Source organism: Chironomus tepperi, unplaced genomic scaffold (assembly GCF_022539635.2).
Source record: "Chironomus tepperi strain 1889 unplaced genomic scaffold, CSIRO-AGI_Ctep_v1 contig_262, whole genome shotgun sequence".
Taxonomy (NCBI): Eukaryota; Metazoa; Arthropoda; class Insecta; order Diptera; family Chironomidae; genus Chironomus; species Chironomus tepperi.
This window is the reverse complement of record NW_027226384.1, coordinates 452,948-479,765: the sequence shown is the minus strand read 5'-3', so window position 1 is coordinate 479,765 and position 26,818 is coordinate 452,948. Positions and strand designations below refer to the sequence as shown.

Below are 26,818 nucleotides of genomic sequence, written 5' to 3'. Positions count from 1 at the left end.
TTCATTAAAAAAAAATTCAAATTATTACCTGAGCATATAAAATACAGTTATTTCTTCTATTATACCACATAATTACCATCAAATCGTCCATGTCAAATACATAGAAAGGTCTTGACATCCAATGAGACGCATTACTATGGACACACACAGTAAAAATGCGATGAAGCATCACGACAACACAATTTTTCATCAAGATTGTCACAAGTTTTGAAAAGGAAATTACTATGAAATTGTGAATGTCTTCAAGTATAACGTTGGTCTGCAGAAAAAAAAGATTCCCAAAGCATAAAATAAAAAATAAATTTTAAACGATTTCTTCCTCCGTGGATGGCTTCAGCATGCAATGCAATACTCATATCTGACCTAAAAATCTATTAAACTATCAACAAGCCCAAGCCAAGCCATGACAGTGCTTTTTTATTTCCCCCTATGGCGGTACGATCACCAGTTATTATCCACAATATAATTAATCATTTTTTTTTTTAGCTTAAATATTTTACAACAATTTTGTTTTATTAAATTTTTATTTATTCAGCAAATAATAATGCCATGCCATACGTACGTACAGGCCACCATGGTGCGATAAATAATTCAAACTACATACTGGATAATGGATTGAAGAATTTAAGTCTAGCATGGATATCCCATTGATTTTTTTTTTCAGCAAATTTGAAATATTTCATATTTAATTTCATTAAACAATTTGTTTACAAAGTGGAAAGAAAAGCTTCGCACGGGCAGCAGAACAAGAGCACAAAAAAGAGAATTTAATAAAAATCCGAAACCGTTGATTGAAATTTTTTCAACATGAAGTTAAGAGAGTGAACGATTGGCTGGCGAAAGGCACTTGCCACGCCTCCATTCTACTGCTGTAGTCACCAATACAGTCACAACTTTAAGTATATAGAAAAAAACAAGTTTTTTTTTTTGGACTTTATTTGTGTGCGCATGAAATTTTTGGTGTGAAAAAGCAAATATTCATTCACAGCTAACCATTTTTTATTTTAACGTTGAGCTGTTCGGACGGTTTCGTTCTTAAGTGCGATATACAGGTGTAAAATAAATAAAAAAAGAAGAATACAAGAAAAAAGTTATAAATTTTGAGGAAGAAGAAAAATAAAAATTTTTGTGAACTATTTTAAAAAAAAAATATTGAAAAATTTGAATGAAGAAAAAATTATAAAAAAAATAATAATTTTAAAAAATATTTGTGGTTTATAAAAGAGAAAGCAAAGATTAAGATTAAAAAATGCCACGTCCATCACGTGAACAGTGTGATCAAAAGCCACCATATTCATACATCAGCCTTACGGCAATGGCAATTTGGAGTAGTCCTGATAAAATGTGCTCATTAGCTGAAATTTACAAGTAAGTAAAAGTTTTGGAATTTTAAGTTTTGAGGGGATTTTTTGAAGTTTTTTTTGAAGGGTATTTTTGGGTTCTTTGAGGGTCGCAGTTGGAAAAGGAGATACTGAATCGTTCATATAGAGTTTAAAAACGAAAATCTTTTTTGAAAGACAATTTTGTTTACCATACTTTCTTTCAAATAGACTACAAATTAATTAAATTTAAAAAAAGATTAATTTCAATAATTTTTAGTATTAATTTACTAATATGAATGAAGAATATAAAATAACTCTAAAATGCATTAAAATGCTCAAAAATTGATAGAATTTTACTTTAAAATTTAGTCTTAATGAATAGAAAATAGTTAAAATTTTTCTAAATCGTACTAGTCTATCTAAAGCTAAAACGCTAGCTTTAACACTAAATCTTTGAAATTTAGTCTTAAATTGAAATTTGCTTGCAACTTTCCGACTATCTAGTCTTAAAATTCAAAGTATTTTAAATACAAATTATCTTAAATGATTTTCGTAGTTGTGGTTTTGTGTAAATGTCATTAAGAAGTCCTTATGGATTATATTGTATTCACAAAAATGTTTATTCTTCGAAATTCAAAAATGAATTGAACTTTTCTATGAAAAAGAGAAAAAGGGGTTTTCAACTATGTACAATAAATATTATTCAAATCTCAAATGAACGTTTTTTTAATAATTTCATGACAGAAACGAAGGATAGTCTAAAAATTCCCAGTTTTCAATTATTACTTCATAAAATCGGATTCTATAAAATACTTCTAAACATTCTACATCCATTTCAAAAGATATAACATGTTCAAGATTAATTATAAAGCTACAATTCCTCATTTCAATCATACAAAAGATTCACTCAAAGAACTTCTACTCCAAAGAATCTAAATGACTCACAAAACCCAGCAAAACCCATCCAAGCATCAAACCATTACAAGCACAATATTTTTGACATTTAAAGAATGCACAAAACAAGCATCAAATGACTGCAAAATAAAGCAATTTGCCAGAGAAACAGACTTAGATCGTGAGATGTCCATTAACATACATTAATATGATTAATTGTGTATGTTTTATAATTGAGTACAGTTTGTGATTGCAATTGATTAAGCGAATTTACATCTTAAAAATATAAGCTTGCAAGTGACTTGATTATATCATTAAATACATGCTCTTATTATATATGCAAATATAGAATAATAAATTTACATAAATGAATTTCCAATTTAACTTGATCGATATCCATTGATCATATTATCGACAGTGCAGTTGTCAAATTGGGCACTTAGTAAAGCATTGACTTAATTTTTTTATGATTATTTCACGAAATGCAGTAAAATTTTTTAGTTTATTCTATTTTTTATAATGCAATTAAATTTGCATTAAAATGGTTTTAAGGATTTTTCTGACTTATGGATCAACCTTACGGGGTTGTTTGAAGCAAGCCTTTGAGATCTTAGACTTAAAATTAAGTAAATATTTGAGTTTGAGTGCATTTTTATTGCTTAATAAACTATGACATTAATATATCAATTTTAAGCTACAATTTCAAAATAACCATGAATAAACGACCAAGATCGAACTCAATTCAATGAAAAAAATCACGTCCTCATCTTGACACACGTGCACACATACCTGCAAACTAATCTCACACATGCTTGCGTAAATAAATAACACTTTTAAAATTAAATAACAAGGTTTTCAACTCAATAAATCAAATATTAAGTAAACAGTAAGCAAATATACAAATATAGCAGTGCTAGCAACCATAAAACAACAAATTGTCGATTAATATATATAGAATAATATTTAAATAATCTGAACAAAAGGAAAACTGACAAACATGAAATAAGAGCAATAAAAATAAAGTTTTTTAAAGGTTTTATAGCTTGTACGTTTTCGGAAATGTTTCTTTTAAGTACAAAGGCTTGTGTTTTAGTCATGATGAGAGTTTTTCGAGGAATTTGTGTTTTTAGATTGAGGGAGGCTGGTTTTTTGGGTGATCTAGTTTGTAGAGTAACATGTGCTAATTATAACACTTCTAAATGGTTCAAAAAAGGTTGAATTCTTGTTAATTTACTTGCTTATTGTAAATATATTCCTATGTGGAGCTTGGATAACATCAAATGGCTTTCCAACTGACTGTTTTTGATTCTGTCACCTAGTTTTCTTCCTGTTTTGTACTGGATTTCAATTTTATCCATATTTTACCACATTTCTCTCAATTTGATTTCTTGTTTGTATAAGTTTCAGTCCTTAAGTAAACATTTACCATATTTATGTCATTTAAAGTCAGACTAAGTCCATTTAAATCAATATTTTACGAATTTCAAAGCACATATTTTCATATTATGATTATTTATCAAATTTTTGATTCCTTTTCACTAAAATCAGAATAAATTCAACATTAATTTATGTTTAATGAATTGCTTTCCTTGTTTTCTGAAGATTTCACTTAAATTAAGTCATTTAAATCAATTAAAAACCACAAATTTGACAATTTTTGTCAATAAATTAATATTTTTCAACAATGTGTTCAGTGAACAATTGTAAATAGACAATTCAAATTTTAAAAGTACGTTATTAATGATTTATTGATTATTTTGATTGAAAATCTTATTTAAAACTTAAAATTCTATATAGAAACTGAAATGAAAGTTCATTTTTGAATTTAGCACTATATTTACCTTTAGTGACTCATAGTATGTCCTAATTATGAAGATTAAGGTTGAAAATTATTGGAAACTTGCCAAAATAATTTTCAAGAATCCAAAAACTCATTAAAAATTTTACAAAAATCCTCAATTCAAAACAACCAAATTCACACCTAAAACAAACAAATTCACCCTCTAATTCTGCAAATTCCGTCGGCAAAATGTGCAAAAATACACATTCAATTCCGCTTCACTTCTCATTCTTTCCCATTCACGACTCATCAACAAAATTCATTTCCATTTCCATTGTTTCTGTTTACATTTTGTACAAAAATATTTAGCATCACGACTTAGCAATAAAATAATAATTCCTATATCTATTTTACAAGGCATGAAGAACTTAAACTTACTTTTATTTTTACTTTATTTACAGATACATTACAGACAGATTTACATACTATCGAACCAATACACAACGATGGCAAAATTCACTACGACATAACCTCAGTTTTAATGATTGTTTCATGAAAGTTCCACGACGTCCTGATCGACCCGGAAAGGGAAGTTACTGGACACTCCATCCAAAAGCATTTGACATGTTTGCAAATGGAAGTTTATTAAGGCGACGAAAACGCTTCAAGCTACACAAACAAGACAAAGACGTTCTCAATGAAGAGTTTGCAGCATTAGCAAACATGAATAGATTTTTCACATCACCAAATGACTTTTATCATACACCAATGCCACCTCATTCAGTCGTTGACATCCCATACACAACACCATCACCTCCACTTGTCGATACACATTATCTTCATATGTCACCGCCAATCTCATGTGATGATGAGATCATTAGACCAGCATCGCCAAAGTCAATCTCACCAATACCAGTTGTATCATCGCCACCAGCAACAACTGTCATAGAACCTGTCAAAAAGCCAAAGCGTAAATTCAATATTGAAAGTCTCATTGAGATTGAGCCTGATGAGAATGCTAACAAGAAGCTTAAGATTGATAAGTTGGAGAATAACTTGTCATTATTTAGACAACAAATAGCTGATAACTTCCCAAATAGTGCAATTTCAATTGATGTACAACAGCAACAACTTCAACATCATCATCAACAGCAATTAATACGTCAATTTACCAACTATGAACTGCCTCCTATTCATCCGCTTATTATGATGTCACCATTAGCTATGAAATTAGCATCAAATAGCATAACACCATATCCATATCTACATCATTACCAGAATTTAAGGTTAGATACAATAGCTAATCGGATGGCACTTAATGCTTCACATATGGCGACTGTTTAGACACAATTGTGTGTGATGTTAGGAATTACAAGTAAATAATTGACGGGATATGATGATACCAGTAGCATGAATTATAGGCTACAAAATTAGTAAAATTAGCTTTATAATTTTTTAATATTTTTTTTTTTCTGTGTCCACTTTTTAATAATTCACACCATGCAAAAACTACGTAAATATTACTTTATATATTTAAAAAACTTCTGACTGTGCTATTAATTTTTAAAAAAAAATATATATGTAAATTTATGATGGAATTTATGAATTATGTTAATGTCCTTTAGCTTTTGTTTTTGTACTTATTATTTTGTGAGAGATGATTAATGTTTTTGGAAGTGGATGTGAAGTGAGACAGAGATGGAGATGCTTGAACTGTACAGAACAATTGTGGTACTTGGCTATCCTTAGATGGCGTCTAATGCTGGCTCTTTAGTTGGCTTCCGTCTGCCAATTTCCAATATAAAGTGCAATACTTCGAATTTTATATACTTCACAAGAAATTGCAGAAATCATGTTGACTTTATGAAAAAAAAAATTCTATACTTCACAAGAAATTGCAGAAATCATGAATTAATGAATTTTGTATAGAAAAGTTGACTTTATGAGAAATTGCAGAAATCATGATTTAATGAATTTTGTATGGAAAAGTTGACTTCTATACTTCACAAGAAATTGCAGAAATCATGAATTAATGAATTTTGTATAGAAAAGTTGACTTTATGAGAATTTTCTATACTTCACAAGAAATTGAAGAAATTTTGATTCTATGATTTAGTGAATATTTGATCTAAATTATCAAATTAGACAGTGAATTCGATGAAATTTGCTCTGAGCATTGATATAGGGCAATTTGTCATTTAATGTCCAAGTCATTGGTAGCTCAAAAGGATAGACTAACATGTCAAAGAAGAGAAATTCTCAGATATGGAGTCATGAGTTCGAATCTCAAAATTAATTTTGAATTTTTTATTCTAAATGCTAAGTTCATCCAATTCCTCCTCAAACTCTGCACTTGCTTCCACAATCCAAAGACAGTATAATAACCTATAAATCTGGATTAAAATGACATCACATCGAAAAAAAAATTATTAATCAAACATAAAACAACAAATTAGTTCCTTTTGAAGATTATAATTTATTTAAAAAATATTCAAATCGTTAAAAAAAAGAAGTTTGAGGATTCGTTGCAAAATATTTAATTTTTATTGTCTTTGATTTTATTTTCGCAAATTTTGTTAAAACTCAAATAGTTTATTATGAAATATTTAAATTGAGCTGGGTAATTTGAGCTAAATTGAGTAATAGAAATGTCGTAAAATAAATTATTTAAATTGAACAAAGTGTGAAATTTTAAAATTTTAAATAAAATTGAAAATTTAAAATAAAATCGAAATTTTAAAATCAAATTTTAATAAAATTTAAAAAGACATCAAAAATTTAATTTGCAAGGAATTTTAAATTTTTCTCGAAATTTAATTTTTAAAATTTTATAATTTTTTAATAATTGAATTTTAATAAAATTTTTAAAATTATTTCATTTAATTTTTTAAAAATTCAATTTTTAAAATAATTTAAAAAAATTCAATTTAAAAATTAAAACATTTGATAAAAAAAAATTTAAAATTAAAATTTGATAAAAAAAATTTTTAAAATTTAAAATTTAAAATTAAAAATTAAAATCTAATAAAACTTTTAATTGACTAAATTACACTCAAGACTCATGTCCGATTTAAATCTTTTCAAATTAATATCCACAAACAAAACAAAGCGTTATAATAAAAAGAATTCCCTAAATTAAAAATAACTAATTTAATTTGCAATCGACACGGGTCATAAAAAATTATTATGTGTACATTGTACATTATTTTTTATATATTTTAAGTATGAAATTAGCTTCTTATTTAATTTTGTTAAAAGCGCCGAAATATAAAAAGATGTATAAAAAAAATATTAAAATAAGCGTTAAATAACAAGAAGATGAAGAAATCATTAAAAAATTTATTAAATTAATAAAATGCCAATAATATTATTTGCAATATTCAAAATATAAACAAGAAAATGTTTTTTGTGTTTTATTTAGTAGAGAAATGAAAAATAAAAAAGAATTTTATGTGTTTAATGTTCCATAATTAATTTGAATTTTAATTTTTCATTTCTGAATGTGAATTTTTATATTTCTGTTTCAGATTGATTTGGAACTAGTTTGGTAGGTTTGAAAATATTTTTTTTTTGTGGAAAAAAAAAAAATTTGGAAATTTTTTTTTGGTAATTTTTTCGCAAAAATTTTAAGCTTTCTAAAATATTTTTAAAATTTTTTAAAAAAAAAATTAAAATTTTTTTTTGTCAATTACTCAATTTGACAAAATTGCGCAAAAATTTTTATAAAAATTTAAGAATTGGAGCAACTAAAATTATTTTTCTTAAGGTTGAAAATTGAAAAAAATTCATGCTTCCGTTTATAACTTTTTGGGATTAACCCTAAATATTCAAAATATAAACAAGAAAATGTAAATTTTATCCATTTTTTTTAAGTTTTTTAATTTTTACTAGGAAGCAAGATAAAAAAAATTATTTTTTTTACAAATTTTTATAAAATTTAAAAAAAAATTGAAAAATTTTATTACAAAATATACTTTTTTTTATTTTGAGACCCGTGTACCCCCAATGTCCCCCTGTTCACCCCCCTGCCTCCTTAATACAAAACCGAATTTTTACGACAAGAATCAGCGAAAAAACACCCTGATTCGGCGAGGTTTTACTTGGAATCGAACCCAGACCCGTTAGAGTCAGTAGTCCGACGCCCTTACCACTACGACATTGCTGCTCTTGCACTCCATGAACCTATTCTTTAACCCTATCTTAAACTCACTTAACTTCTCTCCTAATCCACAATCCCTGTCAGTGACTAATTATATGTGAGAAATAAATGCCAAAAAAAGAGTCGAAAATTTTCAAAAAAGGAATGTGTAAAAAATTAGCGAATAATTTTCCATTCAATTCATGTGGGCCGACACTTAATAATAAGAATCTATCTCTATTGGCACTAACAAAAATTTCTTTTTTACTTGTAAAAATTGTGAAATTAAATTCTCATGTTAGCGATGTAATCAAAAAAACAAATAAAAGAAGAAATTCAACAGAAATGGATGTAATTAATTGGTGTTTTTTTTTTATTGTTCATTCAGCACCTTTAAACTGATCTTCAATTACAGTTAATTTGCCTTTTTGTCGATTCATCGACATTGTAGTTTTTTGGAATCTTTTATAGTGGTCCATTTACGGTAATAATGTGTAGCGGTGATTTGCATTTTTTTCCATCATATACACACACAAGTCCACAGCAAGTCATGGAAATAAGGAAGAATAAGAAGAAACATTTTTATTGCTCATCACACGACATGAAGTGAACGGAGTTTTAATGAATTAAACAAATATTTTTAGGCTTCAGACTTTTAATTAATTGATGACTTTTTTGTTTTTGCTGCTTCTCATTTTGCTATAGCCGTTTGCGGATTTTTTTTTTCATTTAAAAATGTAATTTAGTCTCATTTGTTTAAACGAAAAAAGAAATAAAGAGCCAAAGAGTGTTGAAGCTGAAAATGGTTAAAGAAATTCATCTATAGATTGTGTATGATTTATGAAACTCATTAGACTAACCTGAATAGCTTCTCTTTTTCTAATTTTTTTTATTTTTCTTTCTCTGTCTCTGTCTTCTTCTAGAAAATTTATTGGAATTTTAATTTAGTCCGAAAAAATATGAAAAAAAAAGAAATGAAATCATGGAGAAGGAAAAATATTAATAAGTAAGAAAGTCACTGAAGTTTGGAAACATAAAGCGCATTTTTGAAGATTTCAACTCGATTTCTCAATTATTATAAATATTATCATTTCTAACTGATTTTTAGAATTCAAAAGATAATCCCTTATGAGATTGTAGAAAAAATACCAAAATGGCAAATTTTTCTCCACCTCGAAAAGTAATTTCGACTTAAAACTATCTAAATTACCTATTTTTTCATATTTTTTGACTTTATGTTGTACAAAAAAGTGGCAAGCATCTAATCAAACCAAATTTCAATCAAATACTCAAATATTTTCCTCAATTTTCAACATTTTTCAATCATAACCTCAAAATGCTCAATTATAAACTCATCATTTCTACAAAATCCAGCTTCAACCAAAAGAAATTAAAAGAACAAGACGAAGTTATAGCATCATTCATTATCACAAGATAGAAATCTATCGATACATGTGTTCCATACAGAATAGAACAATAGAAGATGAACTCATTGCTGATCACAACCGACCGATTCATGTTTGAAGATGTCAGGAGATGAGAATAGAGAGAAGAACTAAAAAAAAATACATTTAATGATTATTTGCTGCTTAATTATCTTAAACTAACTTGACCTTTACAGATTTACTCTTTTGAGACGTTAGACAGATTCAGGTGATTTTATTAATGAGATTTCTTTCACTTTACATTATTGAACTTAATATAGAAGAAAAGAAATATAGTTATTGTTATTTTTGTGCTGCCTTGTTTTTTCACTGTCATGACTTTAATAAATTTAAGGAAGCTGCTGCTCTGCCTTTCAAAGTCAATGGACGTAATTTGAATAATTTAAATGAATAATCTCTGGTAGCTCGAAATGGAAAGAAATGTTTTAGGGTTATGCGTTATTGACATAAAGCAATTTGTAACTTTTATTAACATCATTATTATTTGCAAAAACTATATTTGAATTTGGATGGAAAAAATGAAGCAGAGCAGTGATTTATAATAAATTGCCAGATTTAAGGTTGGTGCTGAAGATTTCTTGGAGGCTTAATTATAATTGAGAAAGAGTTCAGTGAGTAGAATCTTGAAATAATGATTAATAACAAAGCAGATGTTTAAATGGAGTGAAATAAGGTAAATAGAAGATAATGAAGTTAAATTTTAAACCAATAATTCAAAATTGAAGCAAAAGTTTGATTCAGTGATGCAAAAATGAAGCGAAGCATTGACTTAGTGATGCAAAACTGAAGCAAATCTTTGACTTAGTGATGCAAAAATGAACCAAAGCATTAACTTAGTGATGCAAAAATGAAGCAAAGCTTTGACTTTGTGATGCAAAAATGGACCAAAGCATTGACTTAGTGATGCAAAAATGAAGCAAAACGTTAACTTAGTGATGCAAAAATAAAGCAAAGCTTTGACTTAGTGGTGCAAAAATGAAGCAAATCATTGACTTAATGAAGCAAAGCATTGACTTAGTGATGCAAAAACGAAGCAAAGCATTGACTTAGTGATGCAAAAATCAAGCAAAGCTTTGACTTAGCGATGCAAAAATGGACCAAAGCATTGACTTAGTGATGCAAAAATGAAGAAAAGCAATGCTTTCATTTAGTGATTCAAAAATGAAGCCATGCTTTGTTCCAAAGATGCAAAGTTTTAACTCAACGATCCAAAAATGAAGCAAATTGACACCAAACAACCACAACACATTTCCAAAAAATGTTAAACACCTCAAAAAATATTCAAACAAGCCGCATTTTAAACATGTTTTTTTTTATAAAATTGCCATTTCATGTCACAGAAATTTTTAAGTAAAAAGGCTCAATTTATAACAAGAAATAATTAAGTCTAATTGGAAACACTCAAAGAGTCCTTAAAAAACACACAATTTCATCAGACACAATTTTTATGGCTTTTTTTAAAAAAGAAATTAAACAATTACTTAGCAAATTACAACCACAGAAGTATGAATTTATGCCTGCACATGCCATATTTTGTCAGTCTTCATATCGATATGTTAGCAATTTCTAGATTAAATCAAATAGACAGCAGTGACTATACACACACATTGTAGTTACGTTTCGTGTACCAGATTAAATGATTAATGCATCATTTATGCTAATAAATTTTTATTTACGATTATAAAATCAGCAATTACCGTCCATGCATGTTTTTATTCACATTCACGTACGTATGTTGTGCCTTTGTTTTAAAAGTCAACTCGATTCCAAGTCAAACTAGACCAGAGGTGCTAAACAGGCATCTGCCACAGACAAAAACCTTACAATTTGTATGGTTTTGTAAGAAAACCGTACAATTTCTTGATAATTTGTATGGTTTTGTAAGAAAACCGTACAATTTCTTGGTAATTTGTATGGTTTTGTAAGAAAAACCGTACAATTTCTTGGTAATTTGTATGGTTTTGTAAGGAATTGTATAGTTTTTGCCCATGACAGATGCCTGTTTAACCACTCTGAACTAAATATAGACAATTTTTTAAAAAAATCTTGTAATTAAACGATTTTTCCTCATTAATTCATAGCACCTTTTGAAATTCCATATAAAAAAAAATATAATATTGTGTATGCACAATAACGATACACATATAATGTAAAATTGTGGGTATTATTAATTGCAGTGTAGTGCAAAAAGCGGAGCCGACATCATGTACTTATTTGAAAAATAAGTAAGAGAGCGAAAGCCGGTTGCTGTAAATAAATATTGTAAATTGTTAAATGCAATATTTGCATTAAGCATTTAGCACAATAAGCACCTTGCACGCACTTTGTTGTTTCAAACGCGAAAGTATTTAAAGCTGTTATTAAAGCGACTGTAAAAATTATTTTAAGCGAGAATTGTTATGGGTTTGGAAGTGCTTATTTGGTGAGGTTTACTGGATGTGATGAATTTTAATGAATATGCTGAATTATGGTGAAAAAGGTGAATTCATTTTAACAAGCTGAATTGAGCTAAATATCCTGAATTGTGGTGAACAAGGTGAATTGTGGTGAACAAGGTGAATTGTGGTGAACAAGCTGAATTGTTGTAAACAAGCTGAATTGTTGTAAACAAGCTGAATTGTGGTGAACAAGGAAAATTGGTGAAGCTGAATTACAACAAGTGAATTGTGGTGAACAAATTGAGCTGAATATTCTGAATTATGCTTGAATATTGACTTGTGCTGAACAAGCTGAATTGTAATGAAATGCGCCTTAGCCACCCCTCCAAATAGCCCTCCAAATTCTTTACCAATTTTAATATTTCCCTACACTCATTGTGCTGATAATTTGAATCTTTCAACTCTTTTTAGCGTGTTTCGCATGATTTTTCTCTCATCTTTGCGTCAATTTCATTTTTACAGGTTTGTGTCTTCTGCTGAATGATTTTTTTGCTTTTCTTTTCTTTCGCTCCTGTTTAAGTAAATTTTAAAATGTGATTTCGTTCTTTTCTTCTTTGCGCGTATCAATTATGAAGTTGAACGAGATCTGAAGCTGAGACGAAATTGGGTACAATTTTCATTCATTATGTGTTGACTTTTCGATGTATTTAAATTAAAGAATGTTTTTAACGGGGTTTGTTGGAATGGGAGTGATGGATGGTGAGTGATAAGGGGTGTTTTGGCTGGCTGGTGGCTGATGGGCTAGAATTATGTTCCAAATTTTTCCAAGTATGAAACCAAAAAGTGCGCTTTTTCAAGGATAAAAGAGGTTGGAATTATGAAATTCTTTTTAGAATTTTCTTTCAAATAAATCCAATTTTTAAGAATATGGGGATGTTTTGACTGGCCGGAATACTAAGGGGTTAAAATTATCCAATTTCCAAATTTTTCCAAAATTTTGCAAGTAAAAAACTAAAAAATGCGCTTTATACCCTTTAATATCCCACACTTCTTGAACCAATTTCTCATTTTAATAACTTAAAATGTTCAAACATTATAAAATATTAAAATTATAATATTTTTCCATCCTCGATTAAGCAGAAATTGTTTCCACATAATCACAAATCCTATAATTTTTACTCCTTTACATATATGATAAATTACTATTATTTTAACATTAATGCAGCATCGATTGATTCAACAAGAATTAAAATAATATCGACTTATTCAATATTCCATCCTGGCCTGCCTTCCTTTGAGCTATAAAAGAATTATATTTAATATGAATAGACACCATTACAGCACCTACTAATAAGCAATTTAAATTACATTCGATATTATGTGAGATGAATTGATAATGTTTTTTGATTGATAACGACGTCTTAGTGTGATCATGTAATTTAGATGTTTGAGGTCCTTGCGGAGGCTTTGTAAAATTGTTGAAAAAATTTGAATTTTAAAAAACCGTTAAAAAATATTTTGAATCTTTTCAAATTTCAAAAACCGTTAAAAATATTTTGAATTTACTCAATTTTCTGTTCAAATTTCAAAAAACCGTTAAAAATATTCCAAATTTTCAAATTTCAAAAAACCGTTAAAAATAATTTGAATTTACTCAATTTTTCTGTTCAAATTTCAAAAAACCGTTACAAAATATTTCAAATCTACTCAAATTTCAAAAAACCGTTACAAAATATTTTGTCAAAAAACCGTTCAAAATATTCAAATCTTACAAAATATTCACTCAATCTTTTCAAATTCCAAAAAACCGTTAAAATCTGATTTAAATCCCCCAAAACTCATCGCAAGGGATCCCAAAACCAGCTCAAGTTATGTCGATGTTAAAATAAACTACCAACTCATAACAATCAATATGTAAGGCATGTTTATGTATGTTTTTTAATGTATAATGTCGTGCATTAATATTTTTACGCATATTTAAAGCAAAAGCAATGTTTATGTATCATACAGCATTAATCGTCCACCCGAAAACTCACTCGAAACAAGCTTTTCATCTTCGACCTCTTCTTATTATGCTTCATGTCCTCTCATGCTCTTATTTTTTTATAATTTTCTCTTTTTTTTTTTTTTTTTATTTATCCACTGAAAATGTGCTGTAAAGGAAGGAAGATCATACATACGTTCATAAACATAACTCATTCATTTATTATTTATTATTGTGTGTTATTAAGTGTTCCTCAAAACACCTTCTTCAACACTTTAAGAGAAAATCATGCCCGTATTTATGTTTTGTATGAAGAGCGAATGAGGCTGAGAAAATTGGTTCGAAATTTTTGTGTTAAAAGTAACATAACCAGTTTAGACGTGGTCACCCGTGAGCGACGGAAGTGCATTTTCCCCGAGACAAACGGACGGACAAACGCACGATGGACAAACGGACGGACAAACGGACGGACAAACGGACAGACGGATGGACAACCGGACGGACAAACGGACGACGGATAAATGGACGACGGACAAACGGACGGACAAACGGACGGACAAACGGACGGACAAATGGACGGACAACCGGACGGACAAACGGACGACGGACAAACGGACGACGAACAAACGGACGGACAAACGGGCGGACAAACGCACGATGGACAAACGGACGACGGATAAATGGACGACGGACAAACGGACGGACGAACGGACGGACAAATGGACGGACAAATGGATGGACAACCGGACGGACAAATTGACGAACAAACGGACAGAAAGACGGACAATCGGACGGACAATCGGACGAACAAACAAACGGACAGACAAACGGACAAATGGACGGACAAACAGACGGACAATGTGTGGATTTTTTTCCTGAAAGGAAAAGGCACTAAAATAAGGAGGAAAACAACAAGAAGAACATGAAGAGTGTAAAGAATGCTGTACAATAACAGATAGTTTGCCGAAATTGGCTAAAATTAAACAAGATGAAAAATTGACTCGGCTGTGTTGCCCATGTAATAGTGAGAGCGGTCTGCATTAAAGTCAAGAAACAATTGCCGAGGCAGCTCGATCAGGCATCACGAAGATATTAATTTTGCTGTTTTTTTGGTTTCTTTTGATCAAAATGTTGAATGCGAGTTTGGCGAGAGAAGAATGAAAAATAACATCGACAACGGAAGAAAAATTATTTCAAATATGCTACTTGCTATACACAAAAATAGGAATGAAAAACAACAACAGTTGGGGAGTAGCGGTTGCATGAAATCGTGAGGATTTGGTGTGAAAAGGGATGAGTTTTTAGACATGTTCTGGGGCATTTCTGCATCAATAGTGTATTCAGTGACTTTTTTGCCTTAAAAGTGTATTCAGTGAGTTTTTTGCATCAAAAGTGCATTCAGTGTCTTTTCTGCATCAAAAGTGTATTCAGTGACTTTTCTGCCTCAAAAGTGTATTCAGTGACTTTTCTGCCTCAAAAGTGTATTCAGTGACTTTTCTGCCTCAAAAGTGTATTCAGTAACTTTTCTGCCTTAAAAGTGTATTCAGTGACTTTTCTGCCTCAAAAGTGTATTCAGTGACTTTTTCTGCATCAAAAGTGTATTCAATAACTTTTCTGCATCAAAAGTGTATAAAATTCTCCCCTGATTCCTTTGTATCTTTAATTTTTTAACTCATTCGAGAACGAGTGTGTAAAACAAAGTCAAAATCAGATAATTAGCAGTATAGAAATCTATGAAACACTTGCTTATATTTATTTTCCAACCTTTTCATTCTCTCTTTCGGAGATATTGGTATAAACGTATTTTGGCAGTGTAGTTATCCATCGCAATTTATTCATAATTTCAATTTTCCGCTCTCTGTTTTTCCATTCACACTATATTTGAATTGAAAAGAATGTTTGCCGATGTTTAGCATAAGTTGAAGTGAGGAATTGCATTGCGTGGTTCATTTTGGGATTTAGAAGTTGATTTTGTATTAAAAAACACGTGGTTTTGAAAAAATGTCAATTTATCATCGTTAGAGCAAGCTAGTTTATGATATTTAGTATTTAAATCGATCTTGCCACTTTTTTCTATAAGAATACATCAAAATATTAAGAATTAAGCTTTATAAAGTTGAGAAAAATGCAAAATAAAATTCGAAGTGAGAAAAAAAAAATTGTTTAAAAATTCAAATATTATTTAACAGTTAAATGCGCTAAAGGCTTCATTAACCAATACAACTGCATTACCAAACACTTTATGCACTTATCAAGCACATTGAAATTGATTTTCATTTTTTTTGTCTTCCAATATTGATATTTTTCGTTGTTTATATTTAAACACACTCAAGTGTTTATGCAAATATTTGATTATTGTGAAATCAATGCCGTGCACTTTGCATTATGGAAAAAAGAGCATTTCAATGTCTTGTTTCAGCGCTTTTATATCACGAGTATGAAAATAAATAGCTTCTGATAGAAATATTTTTATTTTTTATATTATATATTTTAAATTGGCGGAATTGAATCAGAAATATTTCGTTGAATGCTAAAATATATCATGAGAATATTCAAGATTCTTAATAAAGCGGAATTTGCCGTGCAAAAATAAGCAAAGAGAAAAAAATCAATTTTATGGAAATGAAAAAGTGAGAAAATCAAATTTATAAATAACGTGCTAAAACAAACACCTTTATGAGGTATAAATATGCCTTTTTCAACGTTCAAAAGGGTGAGCGACATTATTGGGATTTATCGAGAATTTTCATGCATTTAAAACTTTGATTTTTTGCGATATTTATTATAATTATTTAATTGCTAATTGAAACTTGGTTGGAATCTTCTTGAATTCAAGTTGAATTGAGTCTAATCTTGAAGAAGAATATGTAACGGTCATTTTAAATTTGAAAATGTTTTCTTAATATTTTGTCATCTTGTTAAAATTTGGTTTGAAAATTGTGTCATTTTGGCGCAAAAAAAATGATTTGAAAATTCTGTCATCTTTGAAACAAATTGTGTCATCTTGGAAATAAATTGTGTCATCTTGGTAAAATTATGATTTGAGAATTGTGTCATCTTGGAAAATAATTTGATTTGAGAATTTAGTCATCTTGATATTAATTTAATTAGGGAAATTGTGTCAACTTGGTAAAATTTGATTTGAAATTGTGTCATCTTGAGAATTTACAAAATTGATCTTGGTACAAATTGATTTGAGAATTGCCACATCTTGGCAAAAATTTGATTTGAGAATTGAATCATCTAGGTAAGAAATTAATTTATGAATTGTGTCATCTTGGTAAAAATTTGGTTTAAGAATTGCGTCATCTAGGTAAGAATTTGATTTAAATTGTCATCTAGGTGAATAATTTGATTTTAGAATTGCATCATTTTGATAAATAATTGTGTCATCTTGGTAACTTGAACTTCTAGTAACTCAAAAATTTGATTCAAAACTCAACGGCTTTTCAACTTTCAAAATAACCAAAAATTTAATCATTTCAGTTTGTTTACAAAACCAATTATCATAAAAAACTTAAAATTTCTATTAATTGCAGCTCATAAACCATTCTAATTAATTTTACAACTCCAAATCTCACACGAACCTTTCATGCGAAACATAATCTACATAACACAAACATTAACATAAGTACATAATCATAGAATAAGTTTTTTTCATTTGTAAATATTTGTAATTAAAAGTAAAACTTTGCAACATAAATTTCATAACAATACATGACTTATGATAAAGTGCTTTATATCGTGTAATATAAATTACTGATATAGTCTTGATGCACGCAATAGTTAGCATAAATGATTTTATGCAAAAAATGTTCAAATTTTTTATGCGTAACTAACTGACGTGAAGCTTACCTTTTACCTTGAAATATTATTTATGGCTGCATCTTCCGATAGAAAATTGTAAAAAAACAAATAAATAAATGCAGAACAAATTATCAGTATGACATTCGATAGCTTATGGTCGTGTTAATGAATTTCACTTTTTAAATAAATATTTATGGGGGAGAAAATTGATTTTTTTCTTTTCATTCTTTCGTGCCATTGTATCATATCAAGGCATAACGAAAGCATTATTTTTAGATCGTGAAAATGTATTGAAAATATTATTTTGTTGGTTCTGTCTCGTTTTGTGAAGAAAGGCTAAAGGTAAGTGCTTGTGTTCAAGCTTACATCGCTAAAAGCGTGTCTGTTTTAGGTTAGCTGTCACTTTTTTGCAGTGAAAATGGAGTTCAATTGAAAAAGTTAGAGGTGAGTTTTGAGTGAATCTTGATGATAGGGATGTACTGTTGTCTGCAAGCTTGTCAGATTAAGCTTTTGTAATGATGTTGAAGTTTGACTTACTTAACTTTTGATTTGTGTGCTGTTACATGTCTTTTTTGAACTTTTGCATTCCAATTTTGCATCTTTTAAAACCATTCAAGTAAAACATACTTTGCATCTTTAAAAACAATATGAATTCTGTTTCGCGTCTTTTCAAACCAAAAACACTTACTTTTTTGCATCATTCAAAACACTACAAATGTTGTTTTGCGTCTTTTAGAACCTCACAATTTCTTTTTTGCAACAGTTTATGATTCGCGTCTTTTAGAACCATACAATTTCTGTTTTTCGTCTTTTTAAAACCTTACACAACAATTTTTGCAGCAATTTTAGCTTTGCGTCTTTTCAGAACCATACAATTTCTGTTTTGCGTCTTTATAAAAATGCAACAATTTTTTTTCGCATCTTTTTAAAGTCCTTGCAATTCCTGATTTTTAAAACATCTTTTAAAACGTTACAAATTCTGTTTTGCATCTCTAAAATTTAACAATTTTATTTCGCATCTATCAAAACCTTACAAATCAATTCATTTTAAAAATCATGAATTCAAATTCCAAAAAGACGTTAATCACAAAAAATCCATAAACAGTTATTTAAATCATCAATAATTCAAATATTTTGATTATTCATTCACTTTTCACCACTAAAATTTCAATATTAAAATTATCAATCCAAAAAATGCCGCTCCAAAATTGAAAATCACCCAAAAATTACAACCTTTTTAAAAAATGAATCTATACATGCAAGATGTGCATTAGATATCCATAAATAAATAAGAAAAGCGATGCTTTTTTCCATAACAAACAAATAAATCATAAAAGACTCAAACCTCTAATCATTGTGTTATTCGAATATATATGTTTGTTCTAATTCATTAAATAGGATTATTTATAAAAATTCTCTTTTCTTCATCGTCGTCGTTATTTTATATGAATTCAAATAAACAAGTTTGTTTATTAAAAGAGAAATAAGAAAAGAAGTTGAATAATTTATTTAAAAATTTTTCGTTGTTGTTGTTGTGTAGATTTTTTATTTTGTGGTCAAATTTTAATAATATTGAAAAGATATAAGAATAAATATCCAAATAAATAATAATTTTTGAATGAAAAGCATTAAGCATTTAAATCGGAAGTTAGGTGGTGTTCAAAAGATGATGGAGGTATGAAGACGCATTTCTTTGGGTTAGGTGTTGATATAGTGGTATTGTCATTCTAATGTACAGCAGTTAAGGACATCTATGGAGTAGTTGGTAAGGTTCTTGGATCAAATTTAGGTTGATAACTCAAAAGGTTGTTGGTTCACCATTTTTAAATTTGTGTTTTTCAGAGTTGAGATAATTTAACAACTTAATGGAAGATCAAGAAGGAATTTGAATTCTAGGTGGATTTACATACCCGAATAGCACAAATCAGTCAAATTGGTCAAAATACCGATAACATGCCAGTGTGACACTGGAATCAACTTTAAACCGAATAGTCGCCACAGTCTGTTTAAAACAAAAATTCAAAACTGTCATTAAGGGTAAATTTGGACGAAATCTGTCAAAATTCAAATCGAATCTACATCCAAAAAAACGAGTTTAAACACAACCCCAGATCAGAACGGTCAAATCAGTGATAGCGCAACCTTTCACGACATAATTTGTGCTAAGTCTTGAATGGAACAGCACACGACATAGGTTAATGACAAGTCAAGATTTTGGTGACACACTAGTAAGTCAAAGATATTGCCCTACCAAGGTATGGATATCACAAGAGATTCTCACCAGTAAGAAGAAAATGGATAGAAAACCAGATCATAGGTGTACTCCAAAGAAAAGCATTCTAGTCTAAGTTGACTTTCATGTGATTCGAGTCCTCAAGGAATATCCAGATCAATCCTCTCGGATTTTGGACAAAATTTTCATTTCTAAACCCATTTTTTGATTGCATTTTAAAGATATCCATAAAAAGCACTCAAAAACTAAACAGACAGTCAGCCAAATCTAACCCCATCATCACCCCTTCATCTCTTCAACATCCAAGCTATCAAGGGACATTTGCTGTATAACAAAAGCCAAAAGAAGAGTTTCTTTATTCTAAAAAAATTTATTTCATAAATATTTCATTGTATCACAAGAGCCTCACTCTCGAGTAGAGCGAGGGAGAGGAGATGAAAAAAAAAAGGCATCGAAATGTTGAGGCTCAAAGAACCAAATTAAAATTTATGACCGTTCATGAATATAAAATGAGCAAACAAAAAGTTATTAATTTTTCTCGCAACAGTTAAATATTATTTGAATATATAATAATATTTATTTGATAAAATCTTGGAATCGACAAGAGTAAAATCTTCAAATAAAAATTGCCGCACACGCGATGAGCGATGCCAGCAAGCACACAACAGACAATCATCGTGAAAGTTTTAACATTTATAATCCTTATTTATGCTATTTTATTTATTTTTTTTTTTTTGAAAAAAAAAGGAATTAAATTCTCGAATTAAATACGCTCATTTTTGAGGCACTAATGCCGTTTTTATGGATGGTTGAGAATGTAAATATTGAACTTTTCTTCTTGTGTCTGCCGAGTTGTGTTTATTTAATTTACACTTCATTTTCATTGGAATTCTCTTCATTTTTTTATGATGTCTCGACGACGTTCCTTTTCTGAGGAGATTTAACGATTTTTCATCGTGGATTATTAGGTGTGCGGTAGCTGAACTTTATCAGTTTTATAGTATCTGCTTGTGTGTCTTGGGTAATGCGTTTAATGTTGCATAATGTTAAGTGGTTTATTGATAATATTTTTATTCATGTGATAACGTTTTTATGGACGAAGATTCCTACTTGAAGTCATTCTTTGGATTATAACCATAAAGTACATCGAGTTATAAGGTTGTATATCGTTGCTAATCGGACATAACCTCAAAAGTTTATTGTTGGAAAACTTCAGAAGAATCATGGTAGACTTAATGTAGGCGGTAATAAAAGGATCAAATTAGTTGTAAGTAAGCTGACTTTTGGGGTCAATTTTTAGAGAGTACTCTAGTTCAGTGGTGGGCAACCTATGTGCCGTGGTATTCTAAAGTGCCACTAAAATGCTTTAAAAAATGCTTTGAATTCTATACCGAGTGCGGTTTCAATCGAGGCTTACCATCAAGATGTGTCGCGAAAAACAAAGGTTGATCACCACTGCTTTAGTTAAAGACATCAAGTTCTTGATTATTGCATTAATCCAACTTAGCGTTAAGCTCAAAATTCAGACATTATACAGTTAAAGGATCTAAACATTCTGAAAAAGCACACAATTTGAAATGGTAGGATTCGAACCTACAATATTCGACTTACCACATCAAATTTGAGTAAAGCACCTTAATATTCAGCAAAAGCACCAAACTACCTAATTGTTACACTGGTAAAATTTGACCCGACTTGAGCTTGACTTAGATCTTGACTTGATCTTGACTTGATCTTGACTTGATCTTGACTTGATCTTGACTTGATCTTGACTTGATCTTGACTCTTTGGATTGTCTAAGTGTGTGGTTTACTTAACCCTAACTTTGACTAATATTCATCATTTTTGAGATTTTTAAAGGCAAAAATGCCTACTCTCGATACATTTTTGCTATGCATACACCATTTTTCTAAAGCTACTGTCCTCTCCCTCCTACAGTCTCCTAGTCATCATCTCCACCTATACTGTCCTTTATTACCATCTCCTCTATCTCCATCTCCTATAGTTACATCCCTATCTCCTTCCTATAGTCATCTATAGTAACCGTCCCATCTCCCAACCCCTCGTATAGTTATTGCTTATATAGCTCCAATATCCAAAACTATCCCGATTAGAACTTCCACCTCCCAATTAATCCTAATCATTCCCTTATCACAAATGAGTCAATAATTATAACTCCCGCAAATTAAATAACTACAATAATAAACCTAATCTCATATTTACAGCACATATCAGTTTCTCAACTCTCTCAAAAATTTATTGACGATTAGATTTGATAAAATAATCCAAAAACTCAGTCTACAGTACCTCTTGAGAATTCCGTGGATTTAAACGTAACCAATGAATTCGGGTAAGAAAGCTCCACAAATTATTGCTGGCTTGGCAGCAGCTGGCGGTGCATTTTGTGTTGGAACAGCATTAGGATGGAGTTCACCGGCAGCACCGCGACTTGTTGATGAGGAACAATACTTTCCAATATCCACAAGTCAATGGAGTTGGATAGCATCAATTGTGACTCTTGGATGTGCCATTTCATGTGTACCAATTGGATATTTGATGAATAAGTATGGAAGGAAGCGGACAATGATGGGACTTGTAGTTCCATTTTTGATCGGATGGGGATTAATCATTTGGGCACAAAACTTCGTAATGATGCTGATCGGAAGAGTTTTCCTTGGAATTGCTGGCGGTGCCTTTTGCATTACAGCTCCACAATATTCAGCTGAAATTGCTGAAAAGGACATTCGTGGTGCACTTGGTACATTCTTCCAGCTGTTGATCGCTCTCGGGATTCTATTTGTATACATTATTGGTGCTTACATGTCAATCTTCTCAATGAGCATCGTCTGCGGTATATGTCCAATTATATTTGCCGTCATATTCGTGTTTATGCCTGAATCACCTGTATACTTAATAATCAAAAATCAAGAATATGAAGCTAAAAAGTCATTATTGTGGCTTAGAGGAAAGGACTATGATCCATCAGATGAGATTGAGGAATTGAAGTTGAGCTTGTCAGACGAAATGACAGCAAAAGTTCCATTTTCAGTTGCTATGAAGGAAAGGTCATCGATTGTTGCTTTGGTTATTGGAATTGGATTGCTATACTTCCAGCAAATGTGTATGATTAATGCGATTCTGTTTTATTCGACGACTATTTTTGGGGTGAGTATGATGTGCTGGGGAGAGGGTTATACTAGATAGGATTGAGCAGTTATGCATATGCTAAATACTACCACACCCCACACTCCACACCCGGAGCAAGCCACACCCTGCAATCGGAACAACCCATCCCCTGTACCCGGATCAACTCACACCCTGCACCTGGGTCGAACCACACCCTGCACCCGGGTCAAATCACACCCTGCACCCGGGTCGAACCACACCCTGCACCCGGGTCAATCCACACCCTACATCCGGCTGTATAGGGCAACCCTTTCTATATAATTCTGACTACACTATTCTGGGTACTGGGTGGCCCATCTTGAACTAGGGCATCGGCCAGGCCATCTTACCCAATGTGCATCATAACGTATATCCTATTCATACCTCATTCCCATCCTCAATCTAGGAATTCAACCCTAAACCCAACTAATTCTACCCCTCGTCCATTTCAGGAAGCCGGTGTCGGTCTCTCAGCAGACATGTCAACAATCATCATCGGTGCCATGCAATTTGTATCCTCATCTGGTGGTTCCTTCTTTGTTGATCGTGTTGGTCGCAGAGTTCTACTTCTTGGATCAATTGTTATCATGACCTTGACACTCTTTGCACTTGGAACTTTCTTCTACATCAAATCAGTCGATGCTGAAGCTGCTGAATCTTTGGGATGGCTGCCACTTACGTCACTTTGTATTTATATCCTCGCATATCCATGCGGTTACGGTGGCGTACCATGGCTCGTTGTCAGTGAAGTTGCACCGAAAAATATGAAGGCATTTTGTGGTCCAATTATTGGATTCTTTGCATGGGCATTTGCTTTCTTGGTTACTTTATCATTTACTAATGTTACTGAACTGTTCGGAAGTGGTCCAACATTCTGGATATTTGCATGTGGCAGTGTTGTTGGTATATTCTTTACATACTTTGTAGTTCCTGAGACAAAGGGAAGAACTTTGGCTGAGATTGAGTATTCATTGAATAAAAAGGCTTATGCTGATTAAGAAGGAATGAGTTTTTATGGGAATAGGGAGGAATTGGAGGAAGGAAGGAGGTAAATGTGGCAAAAAGTATCAAAAAAGTAAAAACGGAATATACTTAACATAGAAAGCGAAAAAGACATTTCTTTAAGGATTCAAACCTGTCTCAATACTCAAAATCTTTCATTTTACTCTTAAATCTGTAGTTCCAACTTGGATTTAACTTAATGACTATTTTTCAGCCTTAATTTCATTTCTTTCAGTGTATATCAGCTGTATTATCGTTATCAGACCAAGACGTTGATGATAAGATTTGATAACAAGCTATTAAGTGCTCATTATTCTCGCACATTACTTCCATTTTCTCTCAGTTTCAAGTCAACTGTTCCTCAATAAGCCTGACTTTGTGCAAAATTCTAAAAAATACTCATTAATTTCGGTAAAATGTCCTTGAGACAATCCAATTCATAGGCATCTAACCGATAACAAGACAATAATCAGCTGTTCCAACAGAATTGCAATTTTGGACATAAAGTTCTCAAAATGATAAGATAAAGTCAATGACCATGGAAACAAAGAAACTACCTCAATTTATAGCTGCAATAGCTGCTTCAGGTGGGGCATTTTGTGCTGGAATGAGTTTAGCATGGACAGCACCTGTTGGTCCACGTCTACTTGAAGATGGTCAATACTTCCCACTCACAGATGATCAGTGGAGCTGGATAGCATCAATCTACAATGTTGGATGTGCCATTTCATCACTCATTATTGGATATTGGATGGATCAATTCGGAAGGAAATGGACTATGATTCACTTGATTGTTCCATTCCTGATTGGATGGGCACTGCTGATTTGGGGACAGAATTTTGCAATGTTATTTATAGGACGAATAATTGTTGGAATCGCTAGCGGTGCATTTTACATAACAGTTCCTCAATACACAACAGAAATATCCGAAAAGGAAGTTCGCGGAATTTTGGGTTCCTTTCTGCAACTTTTCATATCAATTGGAGTCGTCGTTGTTTACGTTTTTGGTGCTTACTTGACAGTCTTCTGGCTTAATGTGATTTGTGGAATTTGTCCAATCATTTTTGGACTTATCTTTGTATTCATGCCAGAATCTCCATTTTATTTAGTTAGAAATAATCAAATAGATAAAGCTAAGGAGTCATTGAAGTGGCTACGAGGGTCAAGCTATGATCCGGATCATGAGATTAGTGAATTCCAAGAGAATTTAGTGACTAGTGACAGTAAGGTTGATTTAAAGGATGTGTTTGCGAAGAAGTCATCGATAAGAGCGCTGGTGATTGGATTTGGACTGCTGTATTTTAGGCATATGTCATGTATTGTGCCTATTCTGTTCTTTGCTACGACTATTTTTGCTGTAAGTATTGATAATTTTTCAATTTTGAACACTTACTACAAGAAACTGGTCATGGCTATATTTTGACTGTCTGTCTGTTCATTGTGTCCAGTATAGCTACTACTTGGTCAGAAAATTGTTTTTCACGAATTTTTCACTACTTAACTGGTCAAAACGCAATTAATCGACAGCCAGGCATCGTAGAGTGCTCTTGTTTGACACTATTAGCTCAGTAACTTTGTGTTTTTCCGTATCAATTGATCTTGAAACACAAAACTATTTAAAACACGTTAATTAATAATATTTCATTTCAATACTAAAAGCAACTAAAGTAAACAAATTTTCTCTTAAAAATTTTCAAATTTTTCAAGCCCGTTACAAAATTTGAATTTTAAAAAACCGTTAAAACATAAAATTCATTATTTTAACATTTTAGGCAGCCAACGTAGGTCTCTCAGCAGACATGTCAACTATAATCATTGGCATCATGCAGTTCATCTCATCATTTGCTGCCTCAATTCTAGTCGACCGTCTAGGACGAAGAATTCTCCTTTTAATTTCAATCATTTTCATGACTTTGACACTTTTTGCAATCGGAGCATTCTTCTACATTCAATTAATCGATCCTGAAACTGCTGAGTCATTGTCATGGCTACCATTGACATCACTCTGCATCTACATCCTCGCATATCCAATTGGATACGGTACCGTTCCATGGCTTGTTGTCAGTGAAGTCACACCCAAGAATGTCAAAGCCGTTTGTGGATCAATCGTTGGATTTTTCACATGGAACTTCTCATTTCTCATCAGTGCATCATTCAAAAGTGTCATGGACAATTTTGGTATCGGACAAACATTTTGGATATTTGGAAGTGTTAGTACAATTGGTATTATTTTCACATATTATGTCATACCCGAGACAAAAGGAAAGTCATTAGCGGAAATAGAGAATGTACTAAATAAAAGAAGGTAGCAGTTCTATTATAATGATTAAATAATTGTGCCTAACATGTGTGTACACAAAATTTTGATACCCAAACTAATAAAGTCATCATCATTATTGCTGATACAATAGCTGATCGTTAAGCCAAAATGGCATTTAATGTTAAACAAGCGTAGAAATTAAGCTAAAAATTTCACTTCCATAAATATCACAAAGCAGCAGTTTAAATATTTAAAAAATGACATGTAATTGAATGAAGAGTAATGGAGGTCTAATGAATATTTACATGGCTTAAGCCTGTATATGCAGTTATTGTGAAAATGAATAGAAATTATGTCATTAGGCATGTGAAAATGTTACATTAATGGCTTGATTACAAAAAGGGTTTTTT

The 26,818-nt window shown here is 30.9% G+C and overlaps 2 protein-coding genes across 2 annotated transcripts; both read left to right on the top strand.

Annotated features, from left to right (window-relative positions):
• Positions 1 to 389: 389 nt before the first annotated feature.
• LOC139091892 (fork head domain-containing protein FD4-like) lies at positions 390 to 5,894 on the top strand. The gene is made up of 2 exons (XM_070642138.1): positions 390 to 1,368; positions 4,458 to 5,894. Exons 1-2 carry the CDS (start codon positions 1,250 to 1,252, stop codon positions 5,338 to 5,340), a joined length of 1,002 nt encoding a protein of 333 aa, XP_070498239.1. The 5' UTR covers positions 390 to 1,249; the 3' UTR covers positions 5,341 to 5,894.
• A 16,380-nt stretch (positions 5,895 to 22,274) lies between these two features.
• Positions 22,275 to 26,558, top strand: LOC139091869 (uncharacterized). Its single transcript, XM_070642107.1, has 4 exons — positions 22,275 to 23,146; positions 23,599 to 24,143; positions 24,656 to 25,505; positions 25,921 to 26,558. The coding sequence occupies exons 1-4, from the start codon at positions 22,322 to 22,324 to the stop codon at positions 26,455 to 26,457; spliced, it is 2,757 nt and encodes a 918-aa protein (XP_070498208.1). The 5' UTR covers positions 22,275 to 22,321; the 3' UTR covers positions 26,458 to 26,558.
• Positions 26,559 to 26,818: the final 260 nt, after the last annotated feature.

Excerpts from the sequence above, each read along its gene's own strand:
- LOC139091892 (XM_070642138.1), top strand. The coding sequence starts at position 1,250 with ATGCCACGTCCATCACGTGAACAGTGTGATCAAAAGCCACCATATTCA. Across the intron at positions 1,369-4,457 it reads TCATTAGCTGAAATTTACAA|ATACATTACAGACAGATTTA; the intron begins GTAAGTAAAAGT and ends CTTTATTTACAG.
- LOC139091869 (XM_070642107.1), top strand. The coding sequence starts at position 22,322 with ATGAATTCGGGTAAGAAAGCTCCACAAATTATTGCTGGCTTGGCAGCA. Across the intron at positions 23,147-23,598 it reads ATTCGACGACTATTTTTGGG|GAAGCCGGTGTCGGTCTCTC; the intron begins GTGAGTATGATG and ends CGTCCATTTCAG. Across the intron at positions 25,506-25,920 it reads TTGCTACGACTATTTTTGCT|GCAGCCAACGTAGGTCTCTC; the intron begins GTAAGTATTGAT and ends TTAACATTTTAG.